This window comes from Nematolebias whitei, chromosome 7 (assembly GCF_014905685.2).
Source record: "Nematolebias whitei isolate Nwh7 chromosome 7, NemWhi1, whole genome shotgun sequence".
NCBI classification, from domain to species: domain Eukaryota; kingdom Metazoa; phylum Chordata; class Actinopteri; order Cyprinodontiformes; family Rivulidae; genus Nematolebias; species Nematolebias whitei.
In genome coordinates, this window is record NC_056504.1 from 44,914,926 (window position 1) to 44,927,489 (window position 12,564).

Below are 12,564 nucleotides of genomic sequence, written 5' to 3' on the forward strand. Positions count from 1 at the left end.
CATATTTTGTACGAAAGAGGATTGGGTCCACCGCGCAACAATCCCCCCCACCCTTGAGGGGGAAAAAAAGGCCAGGATTATGAAATTAAAGGCAGAATTCTGAGATTAAAGGCAGAATTCTATTTTTTCCCTCAGAATTCTGATTTTAGTTCCAGTATTCTGACTTTAATCTTAGAATTCTGACTTTTTCTGAAATTCATAAAAAGTCAGAATTCTGAGATGAAGTCTGTTGGGCTTACTTTGTACACAGGGTGATCTGATTTAGTATTTCATTGTTTGATGTGTGTTTTTTATGTTTTTTTTAATTCCTGATGCTGTAATTATATCTTGTTACTTTTTATTTGATGCTGTGATCTTTTTGTTAAGCACTTTGGTAACAGTTTATGTTTAAAATGTGCTATAAAGTAAATCTGACTTGATTTAGGCTGGGGCCCAATCTCCTCGCCACCCACACAAGGAAAAGTTACTCAAACAGATGCGAGTTTTCACAGAGTAGTGAATGGAGGCATTATGTGTAGCATTTGATCATATTATTGTAGTTAACAGGTTTGAAATTAAAACAATGTATTTATCAGAAGCTGTCCAAGGTGGGTTGTGAACCACGAACCTGTGATGACCTTATTGAACGTGTTGGATTTTTATCTGGATTGTTGAGCATGAATTTTGATATCCTGATGCATGCTCAATAATCCAGGTAGAAAAATCCAAAAAAGTTCAATCTGGTCCTCTGGACATTTTGTTTTTTGTTTTTTTGAATGTCCAGAGGACCAGATTGAACTTTTTTGGATGAATTTTGATATGTACTCATAAAGTTTCACATTTTATTTTGGATTAATTTAGCTTCCTTGCTCTTATCTATTTCAAACTATAGATTAAAACTATTAAGAAAAAAAAACTACTTACATTTACTTTAAAACAATGTTTTTGTTTGAAGACGGAACCTTAGTTTGAGCCTTGCTGTGACAACCGGCAGGGAATGATTGTTACACCAAGAAGCTTTCCCTGAAACTAGCGAACTCATTCAAGGGTTTGTGGTTGAAGGTAAACGAGTCTCACATACGTATTTAAAAATAAAGTAAATACCATGTTGTACTGAAATATTAACTTTGACATAGGCGAATTAAATTAATATTGATATTAGACGTATTTGAAGGACTAACATTATTTGTCATTTAACTGCTAGTTCGCTAACGCGCATGCTTCTCACGGCAGCTAATTTTTCAACAGAACAATTAAAAGAATATACTCGATTTCGTTGTTCATGATGGCTTATAACTGAATTTTTGTTCAAGAATTTTTACATGAACTGTTCATTTGTGATTGTAGGACCTGTGTTGAAAAGTTAAAAGATGTTTTTGACAAGATCGGAGTATGACAGGTAAGAGCAGCACAAACTGCTTTGTCATTTGGCTCCTAAGGAGAGAACAATCAAACGAGAGGACTAATGATACGAAGCTTTCCCCTCGTTTTTATGTACAAAATATTTAAGCAGTTAATATAAATTAACAAGTGCTGTTTTCCTCTGCTCTTTGTCGTAACGTTGTTGTTTGGGCAGTTAGCTTAAAGCTAACAATCCTGTTGCTGTGCTTTCACTTTCGTTATAATTTTTAACCTCAAATTTTCTTTTTCTGTTAAGGCATACATATATGTGGATAGGTTTAGAGCTGTTCTATGAGAGCATATTTATAATTTCTATCAGTGCGTATTTGCTAGGTCTGGATAATATGGAAATCAGAGTTACCAGCTTTTATTCCCTATTGCATGTTTTTAATAGACATTATCTGAATTGCTTTTCAGGATGATCATTATAGGGTTTGTTAAATTTACCGCATCAAGCAATAAAAATTGTTGGCTATACTGTAGTATAGCCTCTTATACTATTATTATATGCTTAAACAACACATTTTATTTTGAGTTATTAAGGCAGAATCCAAAGATGCCTGCCTGTTCATGCAGCTTCACAGTTTTCATTTAGTAGTTGGGCTTTTGGTGATAAAATTATTTGTCATCTGATGAGGTGTACAGTCCATAACACCTTTGCAAAACAGTGAACCACATGTAACTTCTATACCACGTGGTTGCACCGTATGGTTGTATAGCTGATGATTAACCATAGGCTACATGCAACATTTTAGTCACACAGTGAGGAAAATAAGTATTTGAACACCCTGCAACTTTGCAAGTTCTCCCACTTAGAAATCATGGAGGGGTCTGCAATTTTCATCTTAGGTGCATGTCCACTGTGAGAGACATATTCTAAAAAATAAAATAAAAAATTTCCAGATTTTTTAAAAATAGTTTATTTGTGTGTTACTGCTGCAAATAAGTATTTGAACACCTGCCAATCAGCAACAATTCTGGCCCTCAAAGACCTGTTAGTCCACCTCTAAAAAGTCCACCTCCACTCCACTTCCATCCATCCATTTTCTTCAGCTTATCTGGGGTCGGGTCACGGGGGTAGCAGTCTAAGTAGGGAGGCCCAGACTTCCCTCTCCCCAACCACTTGGTCCAGCTCCTCCGGGGGAATCCCGAGGCGTTCCCAGGCCAGCTGAGAAACATAGTCCCTCCAGCGTGTCCTGGGTCTTCCCCTGGGCCTCCTCCCGGTGGGACATGCCCGGAACACCTCACCAGGGAGGCGTCCAGGAGGCATCCTAAACAGATGCCCGAGCCACCTCAACTGGCTCCTCTCGACGTGGAGAAGCAGCGGCTCTACTCTGAGTCCCTCCCGGATGATCGAGCTTCTCACCCTATTGCTAAGGGAGAGCCCAGACACCCTGCGGAGAAAACTCATTTCGGCCGCTTGTATCCGAGATCTCATTCTTTCGGTCACAACCCAAAGCTCATGACCATAGATGAGGGTGGGAACGTAGATCGATCGGTAAATTGAGAGCTTCGCCTTTTGACTCAGCTCTCTCTTCACCATGACAGACCTGTACAGCACCTCCACTCCACTCCACTCCACTTATTATTCTAAATTAGAAGCACTTGTTTGAGGTCGTTAGCTGCATAAAGACACCTGTCCACCCCACACAATCAGTAAGACTAACTAAGTAACTACTAACATGGCTAAGACCAAAGGGCTGTCCAAAGACACCAGAGACAAAATTGTAGACCTCTACAAGGCTGGAAAGGGTACTTATTTTCCGCACTGTATATATAAACAAATATATTACAGTAAAGTATACAAAGCTTTTCTTTCCATTCCACAATAAATGGGCACATAGTTTTATCAAATTAACATACCGGTAATTTTGTATTGAAGACAAACCCTTGGTATAATGAGCATAAACGATTAAGAAAAGTTGATCAAAATATTTTGTTCCTTGTCTGTTTTTTTGTGTACAGTTAACATGATGTTTGACGCACACACAGAACTACACCACAGTATAAACACTACACGCACTCACTCAGTGAGTTTAAAGATGCTTTGACATAAATTGCTCAAAATGGACACAAAACAAAACTTGGCTTCGTGAAGGTTGTGACTTTTAAAACTGGAAAATATGTACAAACCCTTTTTAACTGACTTAACACTAAATTATTCAAAAGCATAAAATTAACTTTTTGTCACTAATGATCTAATGTGGTGTGTGCGTGTTTTGTAGAGGTGTCAACACATTCTCTCCAGAGGGAAGGCTGTTTCAGGTTGAGTATGCCATAGAGGCAATAAAAGTGAGTGTCGTTCAAAATTTTGAACCATTTCTTTGTGCATAATGTTGTTGCTTAAACTAAAAGAAACTTGTTTGTTTAAATTTGAACTTATTGGTTGTTTCTGCTCTTTCAGTTGGGCTCCACAGCCATTGGTATCCAGACGTCAGAGGGAGTGTGTCTGGCTGTGGAAAAGAGAATCACTTCTTCCCTGATGGAGCCCAACAGCATCGAGAAGATCGTGGAGATCGACACCCACATTGGTAAAATAATGGGACACGTTGTAGAAATACAAGCAGAACTAGCTCTGACAAATGCCGACTTGCTGAAATGTGCACCCTGAATACATGAAAATACAGTGCTTTTGAATGTGTAATCTTTCACATTAAATGGGTCAGTCTCTTGGCATGTTTAATGCAAAAAATGCTTAAATTTCAAATTTGCTGTCTTTATATAAACTCACAGAACATTATTTTGATAGTGTAACAATGTTTAGTCGGGTCCTCTGGACGGATTCTTCTGTTAACAAAGAAGAATCTGTCCAGAGGACCCGACTCAACCTTGTTAGATTTATCTACCTGGATTATTGAGTATGCATCGGGACATTATTTTAATCGATTTCCCTGTAACTGTTTTATTAATAATGAAAATATTGCACAAGTTGTTTTAAAACTGTAACAATCCTTTAAACAAATGCCATAAACCTCTATCTCATGGTTTATATCGGCAAGTATTTTTTTATTAAAACTTTGTTAGGGGGTAAATTGTACAGAGCAAAATTAGTTGGTGTTCTTTAGTTTTCATTAAGAATTCAACAGTTTGTATCTTTTTAATTGATGAAACGTGTCTTATAGTTTGGTCCAGCAGGAATAATTCTGTAGGTTATAAACAGAATTAATTTGTGAGGATAGTTCATTACAGATTCACGCATTTTACTGTATTACAATATAAAAAAACAAAGGCCTTGTAGAGTGCTGTTTTGGTCAAGCTTTGCCTAAATCATGTTGCGTGTTTGCTCAGTGATGTTTCACCGGGTGTCATAGTGTGTCATGGTTGGTAATTGTTCCTTTAGGTGAAGAATATACAGATTTTTAATTCATGTTTTTGTTTTTTTCAGGTTGTGCCATGAGTGGCTTAATAGCTGATGCTAAGACTCTGATAGACAAAGCAAGAGTGGAAACACAGGTATGAATTCAGAGTGAGAGAGTAAATGAATCGGTATGCTGGTGGAGATGACCCTAACCTGTTTGTGGTTCCTCACAGAACCACTGGTTCACTTACAACGAGACGATGACGGTGGAAAGCGTAACTCAGGCTGTGTCCAACCTGGCGCTGCAGTTTGGAGAGGAGGACGCAGACCCTGGTGCCATGGTCAGTCATTCACACAGTCTCCATGTGTTTTTTGTTAACTAATGCAGAGGTGTATCTAACGCTCCTTTTTGTTGTTGTTGTCGTTTTCCTGCTTTCCCTCTGTATTTTATTCAGAGTCGGCCTTTTGGTGTCGCGCTACTTTTTGGAGGAGTTGATGAAAAAGGACCCCAGCTGTATGTACAGATAAAAAATGTGTGTTTTCAGTTGTGTGTTTTATATGTTTGTTTACAAAAAGAATTAACATTTTTCAATGTAATGCAGCTACCACATGGACCCATCAGGAACCTTTGTGCAGTGTGATGCTCGGGCCATAGGCTCAGCATCAGAGGGAGCACAAAGCTCTCTGCAAGAGGTCTACCACAAGGTAGTGACAACTTCATAATTATATTTTCAATTCATCCATCCATCTATTATCTTCTGCTTGTTACGAAGTCGGGTCGCGGGGGCAGCAGCGCGAGCAGTTCAGTTCAAATCAGTTTATTTATAAAGCGCCAAGTCACAACAGAAGTCATCTCAGGGCACTGATCAGAAACATTCAAATACATAAAAAGTAAGTTAATAACATTATTTATCTGAGGTGCAGACTGCTTTTAATCTAACTTCATAGCAGACTCCTCCTGAGCAAGCATGAATGCAACAGTAGCTATGTTTACATGGACATAAGTAATCGAGTTAAAACGTCCAGTCAGAATAAAAATGTGTCATGTAAACGCCCCATTCTGATTATTCTTTGTTGATTCAGCTCAGTCTGAAAGAATTTGTAATCGGAATGAGACGGGTGGTTTATGCCGATTCATAATCCGAACGGTGTGCGTGTAAACACTTAATATGTTTATTTTTTTCCTATCGTGAAAAACTGACCTGACTGCGCATGTGCGACCTGAGTCATTTCCGCCTGGCTAATGCTAATAATATTAGCATGTCGGGGAAGTAAAACCAGTCGGTGAGCGACAACATTTCTACTAGAAACTTTGAAAGAGCTCCAAATGATCTGTGTCACCTGTAGCTCAGTCAGGGAGCGCAGTAACGTCTCCACCGTCATTAAAACCTGTTACGGGTCCATTTTGTGCGCTCGGGTTTGTTTACGTTCAACCCGGAAGTAAATCGGAAGTAGAACTTCTTCTTCTGTGTTTTTTTAAGGCGAGTTTACCACTCTGCGCATGTCAGTTCTTCTGTTCAGAATAAAAGCCCGCTGCATGTAAACGCTCATCAAGAACAGATTGGGCCCATGTAAACGATACATTCAAATAATTTACTCTAAAAACATTTCAATCTGGTCAAAGAATTTTGCACATGTAAGCACAGCTAGTGGAAAGGAAAAAACCTCCAGCAAACCTGTTCTTATAAACAGTGTAACTCCTATCTTACCTCCTTGAATGTCTTGTACCAAAAACAATAAGGTTTACTTGCATTTCCTGTTCCATTCCAGTCCAGAAAAACACTTATCTCAAAAACGGCAGACATTCACTAATCATATCCATCGGCATAATGCCTAATGCATTGATTAGTCATCAAAAACTTTGCATGTCAGTTTCTTGTGCAACTTCATCCTATAGAATAATTTAAAGCTGCTAGTTCTAGCTTGACATTTAAATAGTTCAAAATAATGCTGAAGAAATTGCACATGTTCTGGATTACGGAAATCGAGAATAACTTAATTTAAAATACTAACAGTGGTGTATAGTAATCATGGCATATTCTTTTGTGCTTTTATATATTTATTTGTATGATAAGAGTTCCCAAATTGTATTAAAACTAATTTTACTGGATGCAGCTAATGAAAATAAAGACGATGATACCAATTTGTTTAAATTGTTTGAGTAATAAAAAAGGTATGGCAGTTTTAGTGGGATAAAAAAAAAGACACAGTTTTCTCCAAAGATCCACCAATTCCAAGGCTTCAAAACCACTTTGTGTCAAATTGTCATGAGAGTTCCTCAGAATGTAGGACAGAGTTTATAATGCGTTAATCTGATAACCATTTTGAATAATAAACAAACACATTTTTTAAATGTTTTTTTAAGCCAGCCGTCCAGCCTCAGTTGATCATTGTCACAGACTCCCAGTCTAAACTTGTCTATTTCAGGGTTTAAACCAGTTACCAGCATTACATTTTTGCTCCATGTGCCAAGAGCTTTAAAAAAAATGTCTGGAAAATCTTTGTACGTGATGTGTTTAGGAAAGGTGTAGAAAAACGGTGACTTCACTGAATAACCTGGCCCATCTTGACAACCTGACAAGGGCAGTATTGTTTCATGGTTATGACGTGCACCGTGCAGCGCAATAATTACGTTCTCTTTATCAGCAAAAATAACACGTAAGAGTTCTTCCTTTTTGAGAAACTTGCTCCAAAGTTACTTTCAGTAAATCCAAAATACAGCTCAAGACTGTGACAGATGCAGTGCTTATAGTTTACTTTCTGTGTAATTACTCAAATGTTGTATATGTAAACATACATAAACGCTGGTTTTTAATCAAAGTGCCTGACATCCAGTGGACGTTGTTAGAAACATAACTGGTACTGTCATTCTGAGACTTTGGAACGCAAATCATTTATTTTGAATAAATGTATTATTTACCTGTGAAATGTAATCCCTTTTGTTTTTGAAAACTTGTTGCCACAAGTTCTATCATTTCTACCATGGTTAAGATTATTGCATGTTTGTTTTCTCTGGTATGTTCTGCTCAAGGCATAAAAATGTCTCGTGTGGCGTGTGCAGGTCACGTAATGTCCACTCCTGCATAAATCTGTCCACACGCAGCCATGAAACACTCTAGCTGTGTGCATTGCTCAGTAATTTCAAAGTGTCTCAATTCATGTGAAATAGACATTTTTTTTTAATAACACTTGCAGGATAAGTTTTAATGTCTTCTACCTGCCTAAAGTAAAATTTGTCAAAAAGCATGAGATGATCAGTACAAATACATCACCTGTACTAATAACTGGAATCTGTTTTGTTTCTGTGTAACTGGCAGTCCATGACATTAAAAGACGCCATCAAGTCGTCCCTCACCATCCTGAAGCAGGTGATGGAGGAGAAGCTCAACGCCACCAACATTGAGGTTTGTTCCTCCCCGAGGACTTGACCGTGTTGGTGCAAAGTGTCTGTTGACATCGTTGGTTTTCATGCAGACCTTTTGTTTCTTCTATAGCTGGCGACAGTAGAGCCCGGTAAGACTTTCCACATGTACTCCAAGGAGGAGCTGGAGGATGTTATCAAGGACATCTAGAGAGGAAGGTACCTGGTTTGAGTTCTGGGCTGGAAAGGAGAGGAAATAAGCGAGTGTCTGGGCCTACAGTCACAACGCAACCACAACTTTCAAATAACCCACAGCAGTCAGACGTTTTTGCAGGTTCCTGTTTGTAATGTAATTTACGCTGGTCTGGGCAGCAATTTACAGAGGGGGGGGGGGGGGGGGGGGTCTTTTGTTACGGATCAATACTATAATAAAACTGTTGTATTCAGAAAGTGACTGACTGTTTTGTAAGCTTGTGTTTGAAGTTTGAGACTTTTTTGAAGAGGTTCTTTAACCGGGTTAAATCTTCTGGAGATGTTTTAATTACAAATTAGCTGCAGTTTGCTCAAGTCAAAGACTGACATCAACAATTATATTTGTTCTTTTTTTATATTTGTGGAAAAAATTATGATTTGTTTTTATAACATTTCCGTTTTCTTGAAGTTATTCAATAGCTTGAATTAATCTGGTAAGCTTCTTTAATTTTTTTAATTTTTTTTTTAACTATAAACACCCATTAAGCAACAGAAACGGCATGTTTAGCCAAAAGGCTGGTAAATCCTGAAAGGGAAAAAAAAAATCCATTTTAAAGGCAAATGGACTTCTTGTTGGCTGAAGATGTTTTGCTTCTCATCCCAGAAGTTTTCTCAGTTCAGACTAGAACGTGCCATGTAGCTAAACTTTTATCTGAATGGGATCCAGCTTGGCACATTCCAGTCTGCACTGAGAAAACTGCAAAACATCTTCAATCACTGAGAAAAGAAATCCAGATTCTTTTTTTTTTTTTTTAACAATAAATCTTTCTTTAAACTTCTGGTTCAATATATATATATTTTTTTAAATTACAAGTTCATTTCCCATCAAACTTGTCAGCTAAAGGGATATCGTCTTCGTTAATCATCCAGGAAGACCGCCCACACACACACCCTTTAATATTTTCAATGAATTAGAAAGTTTAGAAGTGGTTTCAATTCAATGAAACAACTACCGGTAATCAGTTATCCTGATGCATGCTCATTAATCCCGGTAGAAAAATCTAAAAGTTAAGCTTGGTCCTCTGGATGGATTAAAAAAAAAAGCAACAAAAAATAATAAGTTGTTGTTGATCAGTTGTTTTTTGCCAGTCATGCAAAATAAACATTTTTTCCTACAGTCTGTTCCTTAGATTCAGAATCCAAGAAAAGTCAAAGACAAAAACAACTGAACTTCTGTTCTAGCTGAAGACGTTTCACTTCTCATCCGAGGAGATTTCTCATTTCAAAGAACGGGGAGTGTGGGATTTGAGTTATAAAGCTAAGGTGTTCTGCAAGATTCACATGCAGATTTCCCTCTCACTCCTCGCAACAGAGGTTCATAAGGGTCTTTGTTAGTCTGACTCATCTGGTCACATGAATGAAGGTCTTGATTGGTGTGAAAACGACTGGGTCATAATGCTCCATTAAGTCGGGTCATCTGAACGGATTCTTCTGAAATCTGAGACGACCTCTGTTTAAAGTTGTTTTCTCACATTTTACATACCGGTAGCTAGTTTCCTTCATTACCATTCAAAACGTCTCAAACCCAGCCAGTGGAAGCAGATGGCCGCTTGTCCTGAGCCTGGTTCTGCTGGAGGTTTCTTCCTGTTATGAGGAAGATTTTCCTTTCCACTGCTGCCTTTGTGCTTGTTCAGGATGGGAGACTGTGATGAAATGAACACAACACATCTGCTGGCTTCCTTAGATAACTTTACTAATTGGCATTTATAATGTATGTGGATGGTTTTGTTCAATGCCCTGATATAACTTATGCTGTGACGTGGCGCTATATAAACAAACTGAATTGAATTGAATTGAAATTTTCTCAAATGAGTGTCCCTTCAGGTGTAGGTGAACCGCTGAGTCTTGTCCTGAAGAGCTGGCTCTCCTGTGTTGAGCCATGCGTCTGTTTGGTTTCTCCAATAGAGTTCTGAACTTTCCTCGCTGCACTGAACTGCATACACCACACCACTCTGTGTACGGGTGTTTTGTCCTTAGGGTGGACCAGCCTCTGTCTGAGAGTCCTGTTGGATTTGAAATGTACTGGGATGTTAGAGAAAATCCTTCAGTTACTCGGATGCTCCCCAAACCCAGATACCCATTTTCACTCCACTCAAGACCTTCATTCATGTGACCAGAGTGGCTCATGTGTGAGTAAGACCTAATGAACCTCTATTGTGAGGAATGAGAGGGCATCTGCATGTGAGAGGGGGGTGAAGGAAGCAATTTATGTAAAACAACAGAAACCATCTTTAAACAGAGGAGGAGGTCTCAGAATACAACTTAGGTCTGATACCCAGTCATTTGCACACCCGTCAGGAATTTCAGCCATGTCACCAGTGTCTCCTCTGTGTCTCAGACTAACGAACCCCTATTGTGAGTAGTGATAGGACAATCTTGTAATCAGGTCTTTCTTGTAAATGAGTCCCTCAGGCTCACTGGGATTAACCTGTATAAATAAAGGTTGAGTGAATGAATCTACATATGTATTTAGCTTAGCTCAGCTTTATAAGTCGAACCCCGCACTCTGTTTGAATTGAGAAAGCTCCTCGGATAATAAGCAAAACGTCTTTAATTTATTAATTTATTTATTTTTTTGTTACCAAGTCCTGAATAAATGAGTCTTCACCAGCACATAGGTTCAGAAATGTCTATTTTTCTCAGTTAATTGGGTTAAATGCAGAGACTAATTTCGCCATTGTATGGAAACATACAGTGCTGACATTGTGATGACATTATTATTATTATTAAAAAAAAGAAGCCTGTTGTGCAATACTTCTAGTTGGAAAGCTCAACAGATTCAGAGAATAAATCCTCATTTAATGAAGCGCCCGCTGGAGTCTTCGCGGTTTTGCCACCAGGGGGCAGTGTGACGTCAGACAGGAAGAGCCGCTCAGTTGAAGAAGATTCCTCCCGACCAATGAGAACGCAGGGATTCCTAGCTCTGACCAATCGCGTGCGGCGCTGAATGGGCCGTTGTTAGAAGATGCTTTCTGGAGATGAGGGGCGGAGGAGGAGCAGCAGGGCATGTGTAGTCAACCAAATGCTGGACCAGTCGGGAGTTTCTCGAAGTGTCTAAAGTTGAGGCACTCTCTTTTTTTAATAGTCATGATCTCCGTGTTCTGTATTTTGGCGCTCGGACTGTTCTCGTCTGCGCTGGGCAGAGAGCGAGCGGAGGGAGACGGCTTGTCCCGCCTGAGGACGCTGCAGAGGGAGCGGTTTGTGTCGGAGAGGTCGGAGCGCAGAAGAGGATTGAATGAACCGACATGCACGGCTCGGAGAGGTCTGGAGGCATCTCTGCTCAACAACACCAGCTCTGTGAGTGTCTGCTGGCAGAATTATATTCTCTGAATGAGTCAGAAAGTCGAGGAGAAAACTGTTGGATCAAAGTTATCCTCGAGTCTGAGGTTACTAACCACTCTGAGTCTGAAAGCTTTTTAAAATATAAAGTAAATGACTTGTGCCTTCAAGATTTCTGGACTTGGATGCGATTAATTCATGTAGTTAAATTCATAAGAATCAGTGCTCTCACATAAGTTTTACAAATTGAAAAAAAATAGTTAATTTCCAAGTTGGAAGTCCTGCATTAAACTTGATGGCCTGAAAAAAAAAAGTTAGTGTACACAGTTTAAAGTCATTCCTCGTTTGTTTTTACTTGCTGCCAAAGTAAACAGACTGTCTAAAAATTTGAATGAATCTTTAAAATGGTTTTATAAAATTTCCATCCAGTGCCTCAGTCAGTGGGATGTTTTTTTGCTTGTTTGGCTACTTAACTCTTGACATATGGATAATTTACACCTTCATCCATCCATTATCTTTACCTGCTTCCTGGTGCCCATATCCAGCCATCACTGTGGGGTACACCCAGGACAGATCGCAAGTCCATCACACCTCTCATTTACATCTACTGATGCTAAATTCAGTTTATTCATATTGCAACAATTCACAACGATCGTCATCTCAGGGCACTGTACAAAAACATGACATGTCAATGGTAGTAAAATTTATCTGTTATAGGAAGCCAGCAAATTGTGTTATATCTCCGCTTTGTCTCAAACCCCCATCTTGAGCAGCGCAGAGGTGACAGTGGTAAGGAATAACTTCCTTTTAACAGGACAGAACCATCAGCAGAACCAGAACCGTGCTTGGGATGGGCAGCTCTCGGGATCTGCCTTGACTGGATGGAGTCTAAGAAGACAGGAAGGAGATACAAACACAGAATGATCGGTCCAGCTGTCGTTTTTATTGTCCAGCTGTAGTGTCTATAGTCCAGCTGTAGTGTCTATAGTCCAGC

General features: G+C 39.1%; 2 protein-coding genes across 2 annotated transcripts in view; both read left to right on the forward strand.

Annotated features, from left to right (window-relative positions):
* The first annotated feature begins 966 nt into the window (after positions 1 to 966).
* Positions 967 to 8,428, forward strand: psma5 (proteasome 20S subunit alpha 5). Its single transcript, XM_037679650.1, has 10 exons — positions 967 to 1,041; positions 1,327 to 1,378; positions 3,606 to 3,672; positions 3,785 to 3,911; positions 4,766 to 4,833; positions 4,912 to 5,019; positions 5,134 to 5,192; positions 5,281 to 5,383; positions 7,996 to 8,082; positions 8,173 to 8,428. The coding sequence occupies exons 2-10, from the start codon at positions 1,350 to 1,352 to the stop codon at positions 8,248 to 8,250; spliced, it is 726 nt and encodes a 241-aa protein (XP_037535578.1). The 5' UTR covers positions 967 to 1,041; positions 1,327 to 1,349; the 3' UTR covers positions 8,251 to 8,428.
* A 2,859-nt stretch (positions 8,429 to 11,287) lies between these two features.
* Positions 11,288 to 12,564, forward strand: part of LOC119412617 (sortilin) — a 26,827-nt gene continuing 25,550 nt past the window's right edge. Inside the window, exon 1 of the mRNA XM_037679651.1 lies at positions 11,288 to 11,588. Coding sequence (XP_037535579.1) covers positions 11,298 to 11,588 — 291 coding nt within the window. The 5' untranslated portion in view covers positions 11,288 to 11,297. The remainder of the gene's footprint in view (positions 11,589 to 12,564) is intronic.